Below are 24,724 nucleotides of genomic sequence, written 5' to 3'. Positions count from 1 at the left end.
CTGGTGAAACTCCTTGGTCCACCTTTGCTGCAGAGTTACTGTGTTAATGCTCAGATGTTGATTCTTTCTTCATCCCCAGTAAATACAACATCCTCAGACTTGAATATGGTACCTCCTTTCTGTCTGAATTAGCTAGTTTGGAAAAGATTGAAGTCTGAAGCCCAGGAGAAGCTTGCTTTCAACCTGGTACACAATGTGTTGTGTGGTAAGGACAGACCAGTGCTGTCAGACCTCTGATTCTTTCCTGTGGACCTTATCCAGAGGACACAAAGGTGTCAAAGAATTCACTAGAAGTATCAGAAAGCAGCCCATAAGCCTGCAGAATCACACGATAAATAGTTAGAAATCCCAGCAACATGCACGGAGAAATATAATATCCAGAGAGAGCTTTAATGGAGCAAGCACAGTGATAAGACCATATAAATGTGAGAAGCTTAAATTGGCTGTGGATCAACTGTTGACTCTGCAATGAAGTTGTGCTGTAAGACAAAATATCATAAGATCTAAGAGCATTTAAAAGTACTTAAAATACTTCTGGCTTTTGCTTTACTTATGTCATTCAGCCACACTAAAAAAGACACAATCTGTGTGAACTGTAAGGTCCTAAGTAGAATCACACCCAAGAGCAGCTGAGTATGAAGAGCAAATCTAAAATTAGGAATCAAACCTTCCTGAGCTGAATGGTGCTCCTGATGTTTTCTAACAACAGATCTTTTTATGTGAAAATATATAAATGTTGCTACCCACAATTCTTCTGGTACACAGTATTGTTTGTCAAAGAAAATCCCAACACAGCTATTCCATGTTTGGTCTGTAAGAGCAGCTTTGCAAACTGCACCAGACAAGATGCCAGATAACAGACCCCTACAAAGATCACACGTGATTCTTCGAGGGACTTGAGAGTTTTGTATGCTGATAAATGTATCAGTCACTTAATCCAGTGGAGTGCATGGTTCAAACCTGAAATCCAAAGATGAATACTTTACCTTTTGTCTTTTCCGAAGGATCCAGTTCTTCCAGAGTAGAAGTCTGACTTGCCTAAAGAAGCTCATTCTTTTGCATCAATACTTCTGATTAACCTGTGGCAAAAGATAGATGGCCATTTCTCAGCTGACAGCAGAAACAGACCTTAGAGCAAAATAACAGCTTTCCATTCTTATTTTAAGATTATGCTATCACAGAGATCGGTTCCTTTCATTGTCTGCACCATTTAATTTTGCACTTGATCCACTATCATGCATGAAAAATCGTGAGTTTCCTTTGTTTGGAGGCGACTTCCTATGACACATTTATCAGCACCAAAAAGGAGCAGAGAGGAAAAATATCTCTTTTGAGTAAAAAAAGTCATGAACATTAAATTTGGCTATTAACTTGGACTTGCATGTAATGAAGGCAGTTAATAGTTGCATCATTTATCACAATCAATCTGTGGTTTTAAACTAATATTTTCCCAAGAAAAGATGGATTTACTACTAGACATTAGTTATATAAAACTGTTTAGCTATATGATACAATTAGGTTTACCATTTGGACATGATAAATGTATCATGATTAACAGAGTCTGAAATAGATTTTATAAAAGCAAGTCCATTCTGCTGCCATTTCCTTAAAAAAATACAGCATCTCCTATTTTTGTTTTTAAATTCAGCAACTCCCATTACATTTTGGTAGATATACCACAGAATTTAAACCATTGCATGCTCTGCCTTTCAGGTTCATGACTCTTTATAATCACCAGGAATTTTTACCTACCAAAGGAAAAAGGAAATTTGACATATAAATCCAAATATCAGATAAATGGGCCTGTTAAAAAACAAACAAATCATTTAAATTTGCTACCTGCATCAACTTCCTACTTTATTACTGCTTTATGGGATTTAAATGATTGAAGAGTAGTTTCTTTATGAATGCGCAGAATAAATAAAGAATAATTAATTTTCAATCCTGAAATATCCTTTCCTATCTGGCCATTACTCAGAAAAACTAACAGTGTGCTTAAGATTCAAGCTTTACTACTTTAAGTAGAGCAAAACAATGTCATAAAAAAGCCCAGTAGAACCATGATAAAGAATAGTACCTAGTAATAATGTGTGGAGAAGTCCACTTGGACTGAGCAGGTATATGAACTTCTGAAGTGATTGGTCATGGTGGAGATCTATCTTCACTCTTTACAGACAGCACCCTGCTCATAAAATCAGTGGTGGCTTGGGACTGCTGCAATCAGAAAGAGAAGAGACACTGGAAGAAATTCAATTTCCAAAAGAGAAGTTCATTTACACAGATAACAACACTCTCCTAAAATCAGAAAAAGACCATGACACTTCTGAACTGAGTGAACACTGAATTCCCTTTAGATTTTCATCTGTAAAGGGTGTCTGAAACAGCAATGCAGCAAAACCTCCCACTATTGCTCATGCTGGGTGATGACTCTGTATGAGCACTACAACAGCTTCCCTGTGATTGTTCTTCCAAGTAGAAGCTGAACAACAATCCAGCCTTCATTATTAAAAAAACTAAAATTGTAAAAAGCATATGGCAGTGTTTGCCTTTTTATTTCCCCTTCACAGGGCTTTGGGGACACCTTTGAAAAGCCTCCACAAACCTGCTTCACTGAATTTAACACTCTCCAGATTTCCTCCAGAGCCCACTGCAGCTCCAAGAGCAGAGCACTGCACTCTGCACTCTGCTCCTTTCTCAGCACCATTGCAGGGCCTTGGAGCCCCTGCACACAGGTGCCACCTAAACCACCCTCTTTAACCTGGGTTCTGGCACAAAGGGTAACAAAGCACAGGATCTGGCCATCCCTATGTGCTGAAAGGTGAGCCAGCAGAGAAGAAGACCAACCTCGGCTGAACAGGGTACTTTCACTGGAATTCAGGGAAAAAGAAAGAGCTTATGACCTTTGGAAGAAGGGGCAGCCAACTCAGGAAGAGTGCAAGGACACTGTTAGGTCACGTAGTGAGAAAATCAGAATGGCAAAAGCTCAGCTAGAACTCAAACTGACAACCACTGTGAAAAATAATAAAAAGTGTTTTTATAAATGCATTGACAACAAAAAGAGGGCCAAAGGAAATCTGCATCCTTTATTGCATACAGAGGGAAACACTGTAACCAAGGATGAGGAAAAGGCCTTGGTATTTAATGCCTTCCTTGCCTCAGTCTTCAACATAAAGATTGGTTGTCCTCAGGGCAGCCAGTCCCCTGAGCTGGTAGACAGGGATGGGGAGCAGAACACTTCCCCTGCAATCTATTAGGAGGCAGTTAGTGACCTGCTGTGCCACTTAGACACTCACAAGTTGATGAAGCAGGATGGGATCCACTCAGGAGTACTGACAGAACTGGCCAAGCCTCTCTCCATCATTTATCATCCACCCTGGTAAACCAGGGAAGTCCCAGATTGGCTGGAGATCGGCCAGTGTGACAACCATTTGCCAAATGGTCATAACCATCCCAGGCAGTGCTACAGACTGGGGAAGAGTGTCTGGAAAGCTGCACAGTGGAAAAGGACCTGGGTTGCTGACTGACAGCAGCTGTTCAAGAGCCAGCATGTGCCCTGGTGGCCAAGAAGGCCAGTGGCATCCGGGCCTGGATCAGGAATGGTGTGGCCAGCAGGACCAGGGCAGGGACTGTCCCCTTATACTCGGCACCAGTGGGGCCACACTGAGTGCTGTGTCCAGCTGTGGGCCCGTCCCCTCAGGGAAGACTCCGAGGGGCTGGAGGGTGACCAGAAAAGGGCAGTGAAGCTGGGGAAGGTCTGGAGGGTGAGTCCTGTGAGGAGCAGCTGGGGGAGCTGGGGTTCAGTCTGGAGAGGAGGAGGCTCAGGGGAGAATTTACCATTCTCCACGACTGCCTGCAAGGAGGGTGTAGCAAGATGGGGGCTGGCCTCTTCTCCCAGGAAATCAGAGACTGGACAAGAGGGCAAGGCCTCAAGCAGTGCCAGGGAAGGTTCAGTTTAGTTTTCAGGAGGAATTTTTTCACTGAAAGGGTTGCTCAGGGAGGTGGTGGAGTCAATGTCCCTGGAAGTGTTCAAGAAATTACTGGACATGGCCCTTACTGTTATGGTGTAGTTGATGTGGTGTTTTTGGTCAAAGGTTGGACTCAATCTTGGAGGTCCTTTCTAACCTTAATGATTCTATTCTATGATTCCATGGCAACCTCCTCTTTTACAAGTGGTTTTAATCTAATTTCTGTTGAGCATATGTTCTTACCACAGGTAAGACCCACCCTACTTCAATCTAGACAGAGAAACAAAGTTTCATACAGCCACAGATAGAAGCTAACTATGACTAATGGCAGTGCAAAGCAAAGAAACCAGCACTGCGCTGCTTCTCAGCTGCAAACTGTGTTTAAGCCTGACCACAATGTGTAAGGCAAATAGATAATTTAATTGTTTCATCCTGCAAACAAGCATTTTACCTCTAAAATCCTAAGGCAAGTTATTTTAAGAAAATGGATCTCTTTTTGGTGTCCTCATGTTTGCAGAAACAGCTCTAACAGATTAAACTAATCTCTCCTAATTAGATTTTTTACATCACAATTGGATGATGGTAGGGTATATTTTGTTTTCTATGGTCAACTACATCAACTGTTCCTGTAACCCACTTCTGCTTTTTAGCTTTACAAAGGGATCTTCAGAAGTAAACAGAGAAAGTTTATGCAGGGCCTATCACTTTAAATGAGAGGGTAAAATACAGTTCAACTTATGGAGCACACTGTACAATTTCACTGTAGCTCTACCCACAGTCATCACTATGACTCTGCTATTTCCTAAAGATCTGTAGTTTGTTGCCAGCAACAACAAAACATGAGACATTCCACTTACATATCAGAACATAAAGAAAGCAATAAGTGGAAATAGATGTTTGGTGACAGTTCTTATGCCTACAGTAGATACCTCACAATATAAAAGTTCCCTGTGGCGTGCTTCATGAGCACTTACATGCAATACATGGGGTCATATGGCATGTGTGTTGTGATATCCCCTTACCTCACACACATACGCCAGAGTTTTAACAGCTGTTTTAAATATCAGGATTTTGTTTTCTTTTTTCCAGGCTTCCTGACTTTTGACTACAAAAATCAAGTCTGATTAAATGCTATTTGTCCAGCAAATTATAAAAACATCCCCAGTAATAACCACAAGCAAATATTTCTGTAAAATAAGGAGAATTTAAAAATTATCTGAAAAGATAGCTTTGAAAATATGCATAACTAGGTGTATTGGGTGTGCTCATGGGTCAGCACTTCTAATGTTCAACAATGCTTTCCAGCACCCAAACCATTTCCTAACCTGTGAGACATTCTTATGCATGTAGAAGAGCATGTCCCTCGACACAGGCTCACTAGAAAGCTAACACAATTAATGCTAACACAATTCTGCCTACACTAACTGTAGGAGTGGGTGTGCATTAATGTATCCTATATCAATAAACAGATATAGCTACGTGTGTGGAAAGAAAACTACACAAACACAGGTTGGGGCTTTCTGAGTTAAGGTAAGTTTTGCACCCAACTATCTCAAACTACAGGGGAAAACCCAAGCTGAAGCTTTTTAGGCGTTTCCTGTGTATTTCAGAGGCCTCCCTCTGAAATAAATAACCTGAAAGACAAGAATGGGAAGTTCTTTCAAACCAGGATCAAATGATAAAAAATCAGAGAGGCTAAGAAAAGGCTCCATGGAGCTTCTGTTTGAAAGGTGTATTTCTATGAATCAGAGACAATCACAATGAGACTCTCCACAGAGAAATGTGGAATCTTAAACAGATCCCATTCTTATGCAAACCCAGCAGTGGGCTAATCACCCCAATCTGTGGATAAACAAGCACAAAGCAGTGGAAACACACACGGCATGTTTTTACTTCTGGCATAATTCAGCTTACTTCATATAGACACTGTTCTGTCATCCAGCTGCACAAGGCCTGAAGGAGAGAGGATTTTTCTAGCATTCACCTTCCTCAAACATTTAACATTTTGGAAGGTTTAGGATAGCTTTTTCTTCTACCTAGGAGTGAAACACTTTCTAAGGGTTTCTTGGATCTCTAAATTAGAAAAAGCATTCCCCTCTTTCTATGAATATAAATGGGCATGCAGGTAAGTCTTACAGAAGGATTCTTTGGAGAGAAGCCTATTTCCATGAATATCCCAAATAACACCATTTGTAAATATCAGACATTCCCTGTCCCTCCCCGCCCCCCTTTACTAATGGGAAGTTGAAACATTGTTCTGTTTTCCCAACATATTACCTGTACATTGACAGGTGGGATGGCCCAACAAGAGCACCTCTATAGTGAAACAGTGGGTGCTGAGGACCCAGGACCCAAGCATTACGTGCCTAAGGGTTCCCTCAGATGAGCTCTAGGCACAGACCGAAAGCGCTGAAGGTGCATTAGCAGTTGCAGCACATCAGGTATGGTGCTGAAGCACATGTTCCAGTTTAATTTCTCCCAAACAGAACTAAGTTTAAGTTCTCTGAGATCACTCTGTATGGTGAGCCACAGTGGCATGCAGCAAAGTCACTCAAAAAGTACAAACACGCTCTGAGCTAAGTTACCAACGTTACCATACCTGTGCTGCCTTCGCAGAGTGTTTCGTGTCAGCTCTCACATTAGCTCCATTAGGCCTCTGCTGCACGGAAGCTAAAGAGTTCACGGATTTGCAAGCAAAACACAGACTTCCTACACAGAAGCAACAAAAACCTTGAAAACTTACCACAAAAGCTTACCTCATGTGTGAGCACTGCTGAAAGACAAAGGTTTCTGAAGGAATGTTCAGCTTGGCAGCAAAGAAACACATATCTTAGATGCAGTTAGCACTCACAGAATAACACTGCTCAGTTGTAAGGAGATTGTTTTAATCCCCTGCTCGATACAGAACAGCTCAATCTCCAAGTTTAAGAACTCATGAATAAAAATCCTCTCAAATATGCAATATGACCTACCCAGGCACAATCAAGCCTAGACTAGGATATTGCTATTTCTGTATTTCTTCAGCTCTGAACAAAACCTGTATTCGAGAAGATGGTTTCAGAAGGGTACCTCTGGTAGCATCAGGGGCCCTACTAAACTAACAGCTGTCATGACTAATTAGGTCAGCGACTTACAGAAGTCGGTACTCTGCCAAAGCTTTAAGAGGGATGAGGCAGTCCATTACGACTTCAGAAAATGCAATTGCCAAACAAATCTGACAGCAAAAGGTTTCCTCCCCAGAGCTCAAGCTGCAGGGTGTTCTGGCACTTTGCGTGACCCACAGCCTGTCATCTGGGGCAGGTGGGTAGGATTGCTGCAGTTCCATTGGAGTGAAGCCATTTCAAAGCGAGACCGAGAAAAATCTGCATCTGAACCAAAAGAAACAACAGGGGCTAGCCGACACATTTCCAGTTCCAAAGGAAACCAAAGTATTTTCCACTAGGCTCTGCCGCCGCGGCCGCCGGCCCGCGCTCCCTCACAGGGCGGGCGCGCCCTCAACGTACGGGCCGAACACAACACGGCCGCGAAGCCAGCGTGCAAATGTTTGCGGAAATTTTCAACTGAAGAGTCACGGAGCGACCCTGGAGCCGCGGCCTCCCAGCCTCCCCCGCAGGCCGCGCTGCCCCCGAGCTGGCGGGAAGGCTCGACAAGAACCCCGGCCCGCCCCGCGGCCGCTCCTGCGCTGCCGCCGCGCCGGGCAGCAGGGTCACAACTCTTACACGGCCTCCAAAGGTTGCCATTTCCAAAGTCCTGCCCTTGCTACTTCGCTCGTATTACATAAAAACAGTCGAAGGCATTACAAAGCTGGGACACGTAAATCATCTTTTGAAATGGATGTTTTCCTCGAAATAACATGGGGCTGTAAAACGCCTACAGATCCCCAGGCACAGGCGCCGGGCCCCGCTCTCCCCGCTCCCAGCCCAGCCCGCTGGCGCTTGCGGCGCTGTGGGAGAAACACCTCAAAAAGAACTGAAACCTTTCGGACTAGCAAAACATGGAAGCAGATGTTACATAAAAAGGAGTGTGGCAAGAGCCAGTAATAACTGGTACTATGACTTGATTAAGAAACGTTTGTCTGTTTCTCACAGTATTCGCTGTTGTACTTCTCTATCTCAGGAGCCTGCTCTGGGGAGTACTAGAGACCCTCCATCACACTAGCCAAAGAGCTTTATCAAATTAAGAAATTATTAAGAAATTATTAAATCAAGAAGTTTAATTAATTTCTTAAGCCATTACCATATTCAATGCTAGACATGCTAAAACATTTAAATACAGTGAGACAATAAATTTAATGATAATTCACAAATTATTTTGCTATCTTGTGGTCCTAATCAATATTGATCCTTTCACAACTGTACTATGAAGTTATGCTACACTGTCTTTAATGATTCATGAACCAGTTGTAAGTATATAAGTCCACTCTTCTATTGTCAAAGAAGAACACATTCCCATCTATGTCAAGAAGCCTTTCCACAGACTTTGTTCAGCAACTCCCAACACCAGTCTATGCAGACGGCAGCATCTGGGACTTTCAGCTTTTCAGTAATAAGAGACAGCTCCCCAAAAAAATGACCCTGAGCATGGCCAGAACCATCCAGTGATAGGATGGCCTTTGCCAAGAATACAAATTGTGCTTCTGTGGAAATGCGACAAGGAATCAAAGTCCAGCATTGTGAGTTCTGGACATAAAAATCAGATTATGTCCACCAAACAGAGTGTGGGATTTTATCTGCAGTGTTTTGGGAAGATTAGCAAAGGTAATGGTGTATTAAAGTCCAGTGTATTTCCTGTTGCAAAAACAGAAAAGTGATTCTTTGTATTTGCTGTCCTTCGAGAGTCATCCTGGTGCTTACATCACTAGAAAGTGCCATGCTGAAACAACTGTACTCTCCAGTACGCAAGAAAGGGTCACGCTGCTAATTGTAATCCCATAAAGAAAAGCAGGCCACCCCCTAGCCCCAGGAGAAAGATGCAGGAGAGTACTACACTATTGCAAAGGCCAAACATCTGTATTTTAATAAGTTAGAAGAAATCCAGATACAGAAGCCATAGAGTCACTGAAATGTTAACAGTTAATATATTTTAAAGCAAATATAACACAGTGTACACATAAAAACCATTTAATACAAAGTGAAAACCATTAGATGCACCTACTAATGCTGATTTTTGGTTATTTTTAGCTGCTTCATGGAAATTTGGAAATAGGGATCTTAATTTCAGTTACACCAGGTTAAGTGGTGAAACTGATCTGTAGCAAGCAAATCACTGCCTCTTCATTCACCTGGGAAAGAGCACCACGGCAACTGTGTCCAGAAGGGCACCCAAGTGAAACAGGCTGAGCACATTTGTCCCACTCACTAAGCTATACAAGAAACCAGATGTGAATTGATTGCTGCTTCTCAATAGTAAAGCTCAGTAGGTGCATCCCTGCTGTACAAAAAAAAAAAAAAAATTAAAGTGACAACATAGAAAACTGGCAACAGATAACCATGTCTGCCTAAAATATACACATATGATACATAATTATGGCCATGCTGGCCAGTATGTAAGCCTGTTCAAGAGCAAAGCTTTAATTGCACAGATTAGAAAAATGAACAAATGCTTTTACAGAGCAAAGCACAAGCTTTGGTTTATGCTTAGACAGTGAACATTAAATCTTCCATTTTTATTATAACATCTATTAAGAAAAAATAGCTGTGTCTCTATGAATAAGCACTCCATTCCACACAATGAAATGAAGCTCAATGTCTTATTCAATGAACCCATTAATTGTTTCTAGACTGGGAATGTATTACATCTTTATTGAAAGCTACTGAACTACAAAAAGGTTGACTTATTTAATTCACAGTTCCCCAGGTCTCCCCCCCCCCCCCATTTTTAAAATGCTGCATATATAAAAATAACTCCAATATGGCACAAAAGTGGGATTCTCAAGGGAAGGCAAAGGTAAGGGGGCAAAGGGAAGCCTCCACTGGCAACATGAACAAAATTGCATATAGTCCAAGAGGAGTTTGCACCCTATACAAAATGAGCTTCCCTGTGTTCCAGTTCTTGGATCCTTTTTGGTCTCAGTCTGTGATAAGTGGGCTTCAGATCTGTGGGGTGAATAACCTCTGAGCTAGATTTCTGTTCATTTGTGTTTTGTTCAGCATCACCTGATGGAAGTACAGAACTCCTAGCCAGTTTCACAGTATTATCCTGGGGGAGCACAGAGCTAGCACTGGTTGGAGCACAAGCTTTAGCAGAAGAACCTTCTCCATTTTCTTTTGATTTGTTAGAGGGTGGTTTATAAAATGTCCCTGGGGGTGGTTGCAATGTTCTTGGTGCCCTAAAGGCAGCAAGAGGATTAACATCAGGACCATTCTCTTCTGCTGCTGTCCTTCCTGACCCGACAACAGAATATGGCTTATTAGGAAGAATGGCATTAGCTGAATTGTTACCTAGGCTGCATGAGGATGATAAAGCACCTGCAGTTCCACTCTCGAGTGCTCGGATCTCCTGGGGCACATTAGTCACGATCATTGCTGTCCTTGCTGTGATATCATACTGTTTGTACTGCTTGTCCCAAGCTTTTCGCAGCATCTGGGTGTCGTAACAAGGAAGTCTGCAGCAGGCATCAACAGCAGGGAGTGCCTTCACCTCTGAGACTTCTTCAATGGTAGGGCTTCTGCCCAGCTTCTCTGAACTTACTGCCCCTGCATTTCGTGAGTTTCTTTCATTCAAAACACATGGAGGAAGTATTCTGTCTACAGGCAGGCTGACAGGGCGAGATGCTGGTTTTGTCCTTGGAGCCCGCAATGGAACTTTGGCAAGCTGACGGTTGGGTTTTACAGGAAGTAAGTTCATTTTACAGGGGTCTTCACCTAGAGAAATGAATGGATCACTGTCTTTCTCTGCAGCTGGACTCACGGCATTACCTAGAAACACACAAATAGATGTGACTGGATCTTTGTACCAAGTATAAAGAGAAGTCAGCAAGGCTCCAATGACGCCTTGACAGTTAGTATTTTAAAGGGATAACAGTTTTTAGGGATAGCTTGTATACTAGCAATAGCCTACTCTAACCAAATGTTAGCATTTCACTACCAGTAAAACACATATTGTACAGCTGTAACCAAAGAGAAAACAAAGAGACACTTCGCTTTTTAGCTGGTGCTTTGCCATCTCTGAATATTTCAGTTTTAACATGTTTCAGGATGTCGCACTGTTGATGTACAGGACATGGCCGAACTGGTAGCATCAGATGAAAATCAGTACAATTAAAAGGGCTTATGTACAGTTACTCCTAAATGAAGTATGTGAAATCATACCTACATTAAAACAAACCCCTGTAGTAGCATAGGCAGATAAACAGGAAAAAAAAAAAAGAGTTAGAATTAGGTTAGCAAACCTGGAGTTTTTAAAGCAGAAATATTGATATCCAAAATGCTCTGATGATTTTGTCAGACAAATACTCTTTCCAAAGCCTTCTGGTTTAGTTCTAGTGAGTGGCAATGATACACATTTTGGGGGAAGAGTCGTCAAAATACATAAAGTGCTGGCTATTAGTTTACAGCATTGTAGTGGATTTCGGAAATGCAGTCACAGCATAATTATGGCTTTGTTTTGTTTGCCTTTTTTTTTTTTTAAAAAAAGGGAGAAACCAAACCACTTTTATATTCTCTTACCAAAAACTTTAAGCTCTGACTCCATAAACACAGATTTCTTAAAAGCCTTTATAAAGATTTAATTCTCTGTTATTCTTACAAAAATAAACAGTCTATCAAGCAGTGATAAACAGGTTTTATCACTTGCTTCTGTCTATAGTACAGAGCTCCATGCACTATAATCTAATGCATTCAGAGCTCCTTATTGACTCACACCCAGAGTTAACAGCCTACTAACCAGTTACAGATGTATCTGCTTCTTCTTTTGTATTCTGGCTATTCTTCGATTCCAAAAAGAGTGCAGCTGTTTCTGAAGCTCTTTCACTTGGAACTAGTTGAACACCCTGCTAATGAAAGTCAGACCAGAAGAAAATGAGAACTCAACAGAAAAGGCACTCCTTATCAAAAAAAATCCCCAAAAAAGATTTATTAGCAATGTGCTCTGGAATGCTCCAGAATTCAACACAGAAGTTAATATGGCAGAGGTAATACTGTGGCAGCAAGAGAGTCACTCACTTCCTTTACAGCAACAAACGATTTCCTCTGCTGCTGTGACTCAATCTCATCTGCAGATAAAGCAACTCTGACCATAACAGCTGTTTCTTCAGAATGAGAAGCACTCAGAAGTGGTTTCAATGAGACATCAAATATCTTTTCATAATATGTTATGAGCAGCTCCACTACCCGGGCCTGATAAGGGTAGTCCACAAGTGACGACAAAGAAACTGTAGCGTCGGTTTGACGTGGTCTGATCAGAGTTGGGCCGAATATTATGCCGAGGTTGCTGGCTGACATTTTATTTTCATCACACTGCTCTGCAACTCTGCACAAAGAGGGGAAAAAAAAAAAAAAAAAAAAAAAAAAAACCAAAAGAAACCCCCAAGAGTTAGAGGGTTTTATTACTTCAGAAATACTTTTGATACTAAAATCTTATCTTATGTCCAAAGAGGGTAAGAGGCAATAAAAAACTGAAAGTGGGTTTGGTAGGCAGGCAGAATCTTCAGTGCAGACTACATTTAACAGTGGCCTGAACTTCCTACACAGGGTGTTTTTATGTCCTATTTGTTAAAGTTTTTTGTGGTTATTTGGCATTTCTGGGGTTGGGGAAAAGAATGTCTCTCATTCTAAGTAATAACACAGCTATAGCCCAATATTACCCATTTTTATAGGTAATCATCAGTTTAGTACATCATCATACAAACCACCATTTGGAGGACAAGGAAGTGAAATGTGACTGAAGAATGGTTATTAAGAGACATGACACAAGTTTCAATTTTCTGTTTATAGCCACCAAATCACTGCCCTTTGTTACATCACAATTTAAACCCTATTTAGATCCCTGCATGTGACATTAATTATTACTGACCCCAATGCTAGCACAGAATCAAAAATAATGGAGGCCAATGCTTTCCCTGCTTTATTTCCCTTTCATATTCTTCTCTCACTTGGGAATTCATTACATGGAAAAAACTCCAGCAACAGAATAGTGTCTCCAAAGGTATATGTGACTTCTTCCTCAAGAGTCATCAAAAAAAGTACAAGAGATTCATAGCATGCAGCATGCACCAGTTAAGTTTTCAACATCAGTCTGCATTTAAAGTATTTTCTTACCTGTGAAGGTGTCCAATAAGGTACTGAAGAGTGTTATAGTTTGGTACAGGCAGTTGTTTCAAAAGATCTTTAATTTTAATGATGATCCTATTCAGTTCAATACAGAGTGACTGTCTTGTCTTTGCTTTGGGACTAGCTTGTTTAGCATCCAACTCCTCATTAGCATTCTGGCTTTCTTTTGCAAGTCCAATGAACTCATTGTAAAGCCGAAACAAAATCAAGGGCTCTGGAAGCTGAAGAAATATGAACAATTCAGAAACATACTTAAACCTCAATTTTAACTGTTTCCTTCCTGCTTTTCTGCAACTTTTTCTGGTCTAGCATCTTTTCTTAGATGATGACATTGTTTAATCCTTGTTCATTAGCTCAATCTCAAATTTTTTCAAACTCAATCCCAGCTAACAAAAAACTCCGTCCTATAACTTTTTCCAGAAATCATTTGCTAACCCTTTCCTACATTAGCTCCAACACCGATGATTTATCACAATTTATTGAAATAAGATTTCAAGAAAAAAAAGATTTTTTCAAAATCACTTAATGGTGATGATCATAGGATTGGAAAACTCATCTCTGACAGCCAACATGAGGAAGAGGACAGAACCATGCAGTTTATTAAAGATTATTCCTTTCAGGGTTAACAAGTTTTCCGAGTGACTCAATAATTTCACTGGGCAACATCCCAGCTTCATTTTTTCATATACGTATTGAAACTGTTTTAGAAAATTCAATCATGAAGCTTTAAAGCTCTGTTATAGAAGATGGATAATCCCTCCATAATGAACACATCATGACCACTATGACTGTTTCATGAAATTTTTGTTAGCAGGTATTAACAGCAATATATCAGCATCTGTCTGCACGAAGAGGCAAGAACATGGGAATCTTTTTAACTCCACCTAAGACAGGCAAATTCACTAATCAGAAAGGTTTTAGAAATTAAACACTACTGTGAGTAGACAAACAAAAGATTGTTATGCATAAGGTACTAAAAAAAGCCGTAATATCTATCTGGAATACATATTGTAATCCCAGCAGTTTTTCAAACCCTTGTCACAGGCTGCATGTGTAAATAAAGAAGCCACTGCAGTTATACAAGGCACTTGTTTAATCTGCTTCTGTTGGACTGCTGAAAAGGGGTGGTTGTTTTGTACTGTACTGAAGAGATATACTACAGCACTTTGGTTTTCCATCTGACCTCTAAATTCCATACCTGGCGGAGATACAGCTTGAGAACATTGCTGATATCATGTGCATAGAGTTCTGAGAGCTCAACCAAATCCTTTCCATTTTCAAAAGCTTGACAAAGCTTTTCAACTCTTGATTTGGCTCCATTCACACGATAGATGCCCTAAAATTAAAAGGCCAGCACAACTCTGTTTCAATTTGAATGGAAGTTGTAAAACACAGATGATACTGGCTGCATTAAAATCTTAAGAGAATTTTTTTTAAGATTGTGTCAAACTTAAACATGATCAAACTTGAGCATACCTTGACATTCAGTGCTCTGCTTTCAATTTCTGACGTACACTTTTTGATGATGAAAGGAATGCCATCAGGAATATTTTTAGCAGCTTGGGCAAATTCCACTCCAAATAAGTGAAGCCTTCCATGAAGTTTTTTGTGCCCACATTGAATAGCTAAAGTCTCTAAACATTTTTTATGGCATGCAAGTGAACACTACAGGGAAAGAAACAAAAAAGCACATGGCTTGATACAATCTGACACCATAGGAAATATTTCTGCCGTTTGTCACCCCATACGTGAGCAAAACAAAGCATTTGTTAGTATGGTGTGCCTCTGCTTTAAGTTCACGGTGATTATATGAGCCACAAACTCCAGTTTTTATATAGAAACACAACTCAAGTTTCCAAAACTCCCAACTTTACAAAAAACCCAAGCAGCAATTAAAAGTAATTTTCAACTTACCTCCTCACATTCGGCTCCGTGAAATACCACTAAGCTGTCACATTCTCTGCATTTAGATGGAGCTCGCAGCTTCCGTAGTTTGTGTGTTTGTGCTGCTTTGGACATATTAGCATTTCTAAAAGGTCCTGGAGAATTTGCAGTTTCAGATGTGAGATCATTTAAACCTGAAGAGAATTTCCCTGTTATAGTCATTTTAATATCTACTATTGGGGTAGTTGTTACTCTGAATTTTAAGAATTGTGCTGCAGAACACAAGTCTGTAAATAATAGCAACTATCAAAGTAATCATAAACATTTCAATCACAAGGAGGCAAAATTATGTTGCAGTTCATATAGGAGAGACATTAATTATCAAACAATCCTGTGTAAAAGTAGAATCAAACAATCATTTTTTGCCTTTTTAAGTATTCCATTTTCTCCCGTATTGTGGCAATGTGAAAATATTAGGACACTTAATTCCAACTGCGCCACAGGTCAGGCAAAAATTCATGGAAGTTTAATATTATACTTTTTGAAATCCTGACTAGAAGATAAAAGATTACTTGTTTTGGCCTGTAGTGTTTCTGAAATACTTAAAAAATGTATTTTGCAGCAGTGAAGAATTAACACACACCCAGGGCAGAAGCTACATAAAAACAAATTGGAAAAAAATCACTGATTCTCAGTTTCCTCTAACAACATCAAAATATTTTTTAGAGGATTCTAAAATTAAAAAGAATAGCAACTGGTTCTTTTTGTGTCCATATTTTTTCAGGCAATTTACTTAAAATGCTATCAACAACTCTGTGAACCAAACCCCTTTGTTTTACGGGTAGCAAAATTAGCACATTCAGTTAACTGCCCAGAAAGCTTCTTATATGCTCAAGCACAGATCAAACAATACCACTCCAAGTGAAAGCTTGCATTCATTAACACATTGCCATGCTTTAGGTCTAGATCTGAAGTAATACTGTTTACCACAGGTTCCTTCCTAGAAGGCAAAGTATACATTTAAGAAATAAAGACTAAGTAAAGAAATTCCTAAGGGCTTTAGTGAGCAAGTGCCACTAATATTTCAAAATTAGTTTGTAAGTACTGTAGTTCTGATAATCCAGTTATTCAAGTTTCAATGCCTATGGCAACATAGTCATTATACAGTCAAAATTCATTTGAAAATTAGAAATGACCTGGTGAAATCCGGGACAGACCTTATTGAACTCACTTATTTTAGCTGAAGAGGGTAAAATCTCAGTTATTACCCTAAACATTTGGATCCACATTTTTCCTATTTGCCACTTATCAACTCCATGTATTTGTGCATTTCACATCAAATTTTAGAAGTGATCTTACATAACTCAGTGCCATGCAGCTAAGTTTAAATGCAAATGTCTGGAGGGAATGGTTAGTGGATCATTTGCTATGCCTCAAGAGGGTGAAGACACTAGAAACATTCTATGGTTGGCCATACAGTAACCTAAACATATAAAGACAATCCTGCACCAATTCATTAAAATGACTTGAACATTATTCTTCATCTCTCAACCTCAAGTGCATGCATATTGTACTGAAAAACAATGCTGCTGGCAATCACAGCTTGTTAAAGTACTTTTCTTAAGAATATTAAAAAGATAAGCCACACACTGTAACAAAAAGCATCTTGTGGGGACTTCAGGAACAGAAACAACATTACCACAGTCTGAAGGAGATGGTGGCTCTCTTTCATCAAGATCATCTGCAGATGACATAGTCCCGGTGGAAGGTGTTCGGGGAAGTCGTCTTTTAAAATCCCCTAGCAGATGAGAAGAATTTTCAGGAAGCTGTAAGTATCAGTCCCACCCAACTGTTCATTTTTCATTACATGCTCTGCTCAATACTTGCTTATTTAACAATGATGTCTTCATTAATGTGCAACAGAGCAGGAGAAAGACTTCAGATTAGTCTAGCAGTGAGGGTAGCTATACCTGGGCTGGCAGATGGAGAATCCATGGATCGGGACTCACTGCTTCCCCCTGCACTTTCAGAGTCACTGCACATTCCTCCACTCTGGTTGCCAACTGACCACGATCTGAATGGTGGTGGCCCTCGCACTGCTTTGAAAAGAAAGTCTGCTAATTCCAAACATTAAAGACAAAATTTACTTTTTCTTTAATTGAAAACTAACTATAAGTATATTCAAAACAGGAAAATTTGCACAAGTTACATGAACATGCAATATAGTGAAAAAACCCCAGGTCATATATTCCTGTAAAAGCTTCAGGAGCTAGGAAAAATCATTTCAGAAACTTTGACAATTGTGCTTTTGCAGAAGACCTGCAATCAGCACGAAATTTACAAAACTAATGGAGTTTCAATTGCTGGAGCTAATTGAAAGAGTTCAGTCCACTGAGTTTGACAGCACTTGCTGCTTGAATTGTATCTCACCTTTCGTGTCAAACAATCTAGGTATGCATGCAAGCAGTTTTCCATTTGTCCTTATTATGCTCAAGTACATAATGTTTTATGGGCTTTGAACTTGATAATACATTTTTAACCCTTCAGTGTTACATTTCTGACTGAGATACCAAGCATTTTTGTTTCAATTTTTTTTTTTTTTTAATATTTATTTCTTTAGAGGCTGAGGTCCAAAAGAAATATAGAAGCACTACCTTGAATATCTGTGTTGCTGGAAGATCTCTTCTCTCTAACCTTTTGTGAACGATGATAAACTGGACTTCCCACATCATCTAATGTCTGAGCAGGAAAATCTCCTGAACACTGAGATAAGTTACCATGGGATGTATGGACGCTGTTTGTTGATTGCTTATTAAAAACCCTTCAGGAAAAAAAAAAAATTGGAAGAATAAGTAAGACAGAATTTAAGGAAAAGTAATGCATTTTTTAATGCATCCCTGCGCACTAAAAATGCTACATTTGATTATTATTCATGAACATATGTTTTTGACATGTCATTCTCATAATTAAATTTAATTCCAAAATTAAAAAATAAAATTAAAAGAAGAGTGTCCATTTATTTTCAATTAAGTATGTGAGATTTCCCAGTGTCTTCTCTCTACCCAGAGAGAATCAGCTTTTCCACATGTCTTCATGCATTATAAACATTATCTTGCAGCCTATCAATCTGTTCATCTGAAGGTAAGAACAATCAGAAGCCATTGTACTCTATGATTATGCTTTCCCCTCCAAAAGATTCTCTGACCAGCCATCAGGACCATCCACCTATAAACACATAGGCGTTCACATACTGTGCTTTTTAAATGCACAGAAAATGTGTTCAAGCTGACAGAGTGTCAATCCATTTCGAAAATCCACTCTCACTCTAAGAACAGAATAATGTTAACAGTAATTCATGTAAAATGCTGAAGCACCCTGGGGACAAAATGGCCTGCTGGCCAAGTTTAGAAGTCAGGAAGCTGTTCCTTAATCAGTTCTACCCTATCAAGCTTAAGGGAAACAGGGACTGAAAAACATTCAAATTTGCATTTGTTCAAGGAACAGTCCCTTAAATTAATGCAGACTCAAACAATAAAAATGATCAAGTCCATGAAGAATCACAAGGCTGTGACAAAGAAAATAAAAGATGAGGAGAGAGGAGAAGGAAAAACACGCTCCTTTAAATGTCAAGCAGTAAATAGCTGGGAGAGCACACTAAGTGTTGGAAATTTCATGCTCATCAGTTTCTCAGGGAGCTACATAGTTAAATCCTCTGAAGTCAAGGTTTATGAGTATAGCCAAAATCAGTCTTAAAAGGCAGGAAATTTACAGACAAGAATTAAGAATCTCAGCTTCAACTTTAAATTTCCTGCCTTTTGTTGGTAGAAGTCTGACTCAAGCATTCAGTTTTTTGTATTTAGTTTCCTTTTGAAAAATGATGACGACGCTTTCCTGTAGAACTGTGAAACACACAGATTGAAATGGATATTCTGGTGCTTTAGTGCCAAGATGACGATTTTACAACAAATTAAAGGTGGAAAAGCATTTGGCATGCTGACACAAGGAGTTGTCTTTGTCTTGAAGTCTTTACTTCCACATTAGCTGGAACTTTCATAGTTTAACAATAAAAGCTTCTATTTCATGCAGGTTGGAAAAAAATAATTAAGTTATAACATGTCTCTACAAATGGACTCTGAGCTTTTTTTAGGCACATAGCATGAGATAGAAATCGAGAAACTTCCTGCCAAAAAGTTGCCAAATGTAAACAGTATGAAAGAAGCTACTGTATATAGCAGCAAGGCCTGTAGAAGAGGAAAACTACCTCTTCAGACTTTCTAAACTTTTTACCAAGTACTACTGCCCCACAACACAACCAAGTCCAAAATCTACATTTTTCATATTAACTAGTATCTACATTAAAATAGTAACAAGTCAAGTCTTACACAACAACTGTCAATGTTTTAGCAAGTATTATTGCATGAAATGACATTCTGCCTTAGAGAGAAATTTTAATGTCAGCAGTATATATAATCTACTATCTTAAAGATAGGACAAAGAGAATAGTAAAGTATGCTAAAACACCAGGATTCCTTTAGTTTCTCCAAAAATATTGTTTTACGGTTAAACATATGTACCTAAGTGTTGCATTCTAAATCAAGCAGTTGCCACCTGTACTTTGGCACTTACCCATCAACCTGGGAACTCTGGGTTTCAAAACAACCTGATTCAACAGGAACACCATCCTTTGGCAAACTTTTCACAAACTCTGAATACTGCTGACCAGGGTCATAGAGTTTGGCACTCTCACAGAGGGACTGGCAATTAACTGGCAGGGATACAACCTGAGCATGCTGCAGCTGGAACAGGTTAACTGTTGCCTGTTGGGAGAGAAAGATTTGCATTATTTTTGTCATTTACTAAATATTTCACTTACACTTTGCTCAACCCAAATTAATACCCTAACAGAAGATCACTTGACTAATAAGACTAGAAGACATCTAGAAAACAGTAACATGTTACTTTTTACAGTTGACTTTCAGAAGACTTGCACAAGTTTTGTCTGTAACAGAGACACCAGTATTTCTCTCCTCTCTGGGTTATTCAACCCTCCCACTAGCAAAGGCAATTCCAATTGCTTCTCACTTTGGATTGATTGAGATAAACAGCAAGAGCTTTTGCTATCAAAAAGGATTTTTTCATGTTCTGGAGCGAATATTCGTCATCACCACAATGATGAAGTAGTTGGAATTCCAAACCCAGGTGAGCTCCGTATTGTCTTGAGACATAAAATGGACAAAACTCTGTCCCAGCAGACAGATTAACACTGCTTTGTCAGCTTTCAGGTTGCAAAGTAGTCTGCAATTTAAATAGACTTGAACTGACAAGTCTGTCTACTGTTCTTATGGGTTGGTTTTCGGGTTGCTTGTGGAACAGGGTTAAGTTTGATGTTTTATTTTCCATCCCCGCCCCAGCATCAAATTTTCATTGTCTCATGTAAACAACCAACCAACCAACCAACCAAAAACCACCAAATATCTCTTGGCATAATGAGTTCTTACATTCTTCAAGCTTTTTTGTTAAAATTGTGCATGTCATATGCAGTTTTGATCATCACTTCGCTCTTACACCAATAAATTAGTACATTCTACTAGTCACAATGGATCCTGCATGAACTGAGACTGCCATCAAGGCTGAAGTGTGTTAATATCCATTCTGGGCTTGATCCAAATGTCTTTGCTAATGCACTAATCAAAGCAAAGAAAGCTGTACTCTTAAGCAACAGAGGAACACTACTGCCATCAAAATTCTGAAAAGACATTTTATAAGGATTGTGTAGTCAGGGTGCATGCAAGGCAACAGCTCATGAAATACCCAGAAATGTTCAAGATACCTCCCACTTTCTTTTTTTTTTTTTTTTTTTTAATTCCTACCAGAAGGAGAACAGAAATAGTTTAAAAGCTTTCCTTCTTTTTCTGTTGGCTTGACATCTGCCATTTGAAAGCTTTCAATTTAAAACAGCACTTATGGGTCCTTATCGTATTTTTAACAATATATAAGTATCTGTGCAAAATGTATTTTAAAAACCATGCTTACAGCTTTAAGAGTAAGATCACACTGGTAAATAAGCTCCCGAAGCTGTGTTAAAACATCACTTTTAAAGCTTTCCAAATAATTTCTTTTTTCTTCAACCTCTGCCATGCTTGCTTTATAGTGTTCATTGGCTTCTTCAGCCTAAAGAAAAGACAAGTATAAAGAGTTGATGGACTACAGGCCTTGATACTAGAAGCAAGAAAAAACTCCACTCAAAATGCTTGCATTTGAGATTCCCTTTTAAGACAAAAACCCAAAGGAGCATAGCATGAATAAAATTAAAAATGTAAACTCAACTTACTCAAATACCATCCTTGGGAATGCATGAATAAAAGAAGTATAGACTTAATTTTAGCAGCAGAGAACAAAACCTCTTTACCTTTAGAAGAGCTTCCTCCTCTAGCCTTCGTTTTTTTTCCAGTTGCTTGCTGAAATCTTTCACAAAGCTTCCACTTGAGCTAAGCTGTTCCTCCTCAGCACGAGCAGTACAGGATTTTGCCTTTTCATACTCATCTTGACGTTGTATATACAGCAACTTGGCTTTTCTGAGAGCAGCTTCCAGCTCTTGCTGCACAATGCAGCAAAAGAAAAAGCAGAAGAATAAACAACATTAATTTTTCAGTTATTTAAAGTGATGGTTAAAGAGACTTATGCACAGGTCTGTACGCTGCATAGTCATTGAAAGGTACCCTCTTACAAATACCAGATTGCCATGAAATGGACAACTACATCTGTTTTCACTAAGCCCTAGAGACCATGTGTGAATGTAAGTGCATAACATGCTAGTGTGAAAGTTTCATCCTTTTGAAGAATTCTAGACTGAACCATTAGATATGAGAGAATTACCAACCATTTTTTTCTGTTCTCGCTGCCAAAGTTCCTTGATATCTTTCCTTTGTCTATCCAACTCATTTTTCCTTCCAAGAAGAGGCTAGATAGGAAATATTAATGCAGTACATTAAAGGCATATAGGCTGGAAGTTTGTTCTTTTAAATATTATATAAAATTACATAGACTTTAGTCTTTTTCTTGAAGCATACCTGCACAAATTTGTTAGACTGGAGAGCAGCAGCTGTTTGTTGCCAGAGTTGACTGTTCTCGATTTCGTTTTGAAAAGCGTTTATGAATATTGACTGGAATGGCATATAATCCTAAAATTACACAAAAAATATTGATGTTCTAGGTAAGACAAAGCTGTAATGACATTCTAAATGTCTGTATAACTGAACTAGATTTTCAATTAAATTTAGTAAATTATTTACTAAAATAGGTATGAATGTCAGGTATGCATGTAGAAAACTACTAATTTCTCATCTGTGATGCATTTTACTAGGAAAGAAGTGTACAAATCCAAATCACAAAGCACATATTAGTAAAAAAAAAAGAATATTTTGGATTTGCATATTCAACAAGAATAGTATTATATATACAAATTTCCATAACAAATGGAACAAGATGCAGATCTTTTAACCACTGCTTTATCATATCAATCAATTCTGTATCAGCTTAAAAATCCATTCCACAACATCAGTTTTACTCCTGGGCAAGCCATCCAATAAGGATTTAAGAGTAACATAAAGCCCCTAAGGTATACTCACCTGGTGTCCAACAACAGTTTTAGCAGTTTCAGCCATTTTTGCCAAGTTTTTAGCACACTCCACTTCTGTTAAAAAAATTTCACGGTTACTGTTTACATTATAACACAACAACAGTTATAACACATGCTAAAGGCTTTTTACAGCCTTCCTTTAACAAACGGACTACAGAGGGGACCACCTTCACTATGTTACAGGCCTTTAATTATAGGAAATGCACGATAGCTCTGTCAACTTCAGTGGAACAGCTACTAATTTAGAAATCACATTATTGACAGTCTGCAGCACAGAGGCCTGACAACAGATTTAATTTCATCATGACAAAGCTGATTAAATGCCAGAAAGAGCCACTCACCCAAGCTAAGCTTTTTTTCTACCCATGCGACTACATCCTTGGTATATTTTGACCATGCTTTAGCATAGGACAGAGCCGACTCAATTCCACTGTCATTTCTTAGGAGCATGCTATCAACCTCCTCTGCTCGAAGATGTCCTGCAAATAAAGCATCCAACAGAAAGAAGTGATTTTTAGACATGACCACACACTGAGAGCAAAGCCAGTATTAGCCAACTGTGAATGCTTAAGCAGCTCTGATCTTGAGTTGGTCTTTAATGCTAGTTGACTCTAAACAGGACTGACAGAGGTTTTAGAACAAATTAAAGGGTCATAGTACTTTATCTGGAGTGGTCATATGGTCAGCATAACTTTCTTCAAGAAAGTGACCCAACAAAACACCAATCAACCAATGACAACACACAGAAGGTGCTTCAGGCCTTAGTTCTTCACCTCCCCCCTCCCCCCCCAAAAAAAGCAACCTGGGTTAGTTATTTACAAAAGAATGAAACCTTTGCAGTACTTTTTTTTCACAATGAAGTTGTAAAGGCAGCATAGGTGTAAAAAAGTGACCAAGCAACTTACTTAGAACATTTTTTAGAAGAAAAAACCCCACAGATTACAAAATTGTGTTTATCAATGTCAAATGAATGACCTACCTTGAATATCATCCCTTTCGTGCAGTGAACCCCCAGACTCCACAGAAAGATTCTCAAAAGACTGGTGTACAAGAAATAAAACATTAAGTTAGTAAAGAAAATCTCTCACTGAAACTGAAAGCTAACATAAATGGCAATATGTGCCTCTATTTTTTTTTCAGACTGCACCATCAGTCCCTCTCATGTAAGGCACAATATCTTTTAAACTCCCATTGCTATCAAATAAGAATAAATAGCAAGGCATCATTATATACCTTTACATCAACAATCTTGAAAGTCTGTGATGAAAGAGTTAAATATCAACCAGATTTCTTAAACAATTAAGTGAAATCCAGCTTTTCTTAAATCCCTACCTATCTTTTAAAAACCTTTTCACACAGACCTAATGCCAGATACATAAAACAGACACCATTCTACAAGCCATTACAATCCTGTATTTCTTCCTCAAGGGAATAAAGTTAAGGTTTTTTGCAAATTACTTGCAGGTGGTGCACTGTAGGCACAACAGCTGACTAGTAACACTTGCTAATGAAGCCCTGACAATGAGTACAACCTGACAGAATGTAATCCAATAATAAAAGGAATTTAGCACATCATGTCATCCCTACCTTTGTCCTCACTGCATTTTGCTACCCCTCTAATTCTGCAAGTTGAATTACTTGTAAGACTGTGCTGCAGACCTGACTGCTCAACAAATTTAAATGAATAAGAAGTTTGCTTTGTAATAACTACCCCCTTAAAAGCCAAACCAAACCAAAGACAGACACCAAACCCTACATAATTTTATATGGATAAATGACTTTTGAAAACTTTGATGCACAAAGCAGATAGAAAACAAAGGCTAAGAAATAACTGCAAAGTACCCTTAAGCTTTGCAAGAACAGCTTGTTCCCATTTAGATTTGGCACTGGTTTATTTTCAGACATTCACTAAAATGGAGCACAGTTATCAATACTAAAAGTAGTTTTGGTTTGTTGGGGTTTTTTAA

General features: G+C 39.0%; 2 protein-coding genes across 7 annotated transcripts in view; both read right to left on the bottom strand.

The window, feature by feature from the left end:
- Window positions 1-1,052, bottom strand: part of ABCA4 (ATP binding cassette subfamily A member 4) — a 63,997-nt gene extending 62,945 nt beyond the window's left edge. The window contains exon 1 of the mRNA XM_066192428.1: window positions 987-1,052. Within this exon, the coding sequence (XP_066048525.1) occupies window positions 987-1,052 (66 nt within the window). The remainder of the gene's footprint in view (window positions 1-986) is intronic.
- A 7,903-nt stretch (window positions 1,053-8,955) lies between these two features.
- ARHGAP29 (Rho GTPase activating protein 29) overlaps window positions 8,956-24,724 on the bottom strand; it is a 50,305-nt gene continuing 34,536 nt past the window's right edge. For 2 of the 6 annotated variants that reach the window (XM_066192421.1, XM_066192427.1), the window contains 18 exons: window positions 23,737-23,797; window positions 23,099-23,236; window positions 22,747-22,811; window positions 22,189-22,299; window positions 21,999-22,079; window positions 21,528-21,716; window positions 21,152-21,289; window positions 19,745-19,935; window positions 17,773-17,939; window positions 17,089-17,217; window positions 16,818-16,916; window positions 15,149-15,312; window positions 14,711-14,899; window positions 14,433-14,570; window positions 13,223-13,455; window positions 12,128-12,434; window positions 11,850-11,958; window positions 8,956-10,882 (listed from right to left, as the gene is read on the bottom strand). In XM_066192421.1, the coding sequence (XP_066048518.1) occupies window positions 9,984-10,882; window positions 11,850-11,958; window positions 12,128-12,434; window positions 13,223-13,455; window positions 14,433-14,570; window positions 14,711-14,899; window positions 15,149-15,312; window positions 16,818-16,916; window positions 17,089-17,217; window positions 17,773-17,939; window positions 19,745-19,935; window positions 21,152-21,289; window positions 21,528-21,716; window positions 21,999-22,079; window positions 22,189-22,299; window positions 22,747-22,811; window positions 23,099-23,236; window positions 23,737-23,797 (3,408 nt within the window). In that variant the 3' untranslated portion in view covers window positions 8,956-9,983. The remainder of the gene's footprint in view (window positions 10,883-11,849; window positions 11,959-12,127; window positions 12,435-13,222; window positions 13,456-14,432; window positions 14,571-14,710; window positions 14,900-15,148; window positions 15,313-16,817; window positions 16,917-17,088; window positions 17,218-17,772; window positions 17,940-19,744; window positions 19,936-21,151; window positions 21,290-21,527; window positions 21,717-21,998; window positions 22,080-22,188; window positions 22,300-22,746; window positions 22,812-23,098; window positions 23,237-23,736; window positions 23,798-24,724) is intronic. The other 4 variants (XM_066192423.1, XM_066192426.1, XM_066192424.1 and 1 more) reach the window with 4 other exon arrangements.

This window comes from Chamaea fasciata, unplaced genomic scaffold (genome assembly GCF_029207755.1).
Source record: "Chamaea fasciata isolate MVZ Bird 193981 ecotype frontalis unplaced genomic scaffold, bChaFas1.0.hap1 SCAF_10, whole genome shotgun sequence".
Taxonomy (NCBI): domain Eukaryota; kingdom Metazoa; phylum Chordata; class Aves; order Passeriformes; family Sylviidae; genus Chamaea; species Chamaea fasciata.
The sequence above is the reverse complement of the archived record's forward strand: the minus strand, read 5'-3'. Positions and strand labels throughout refer to the sequence as shown.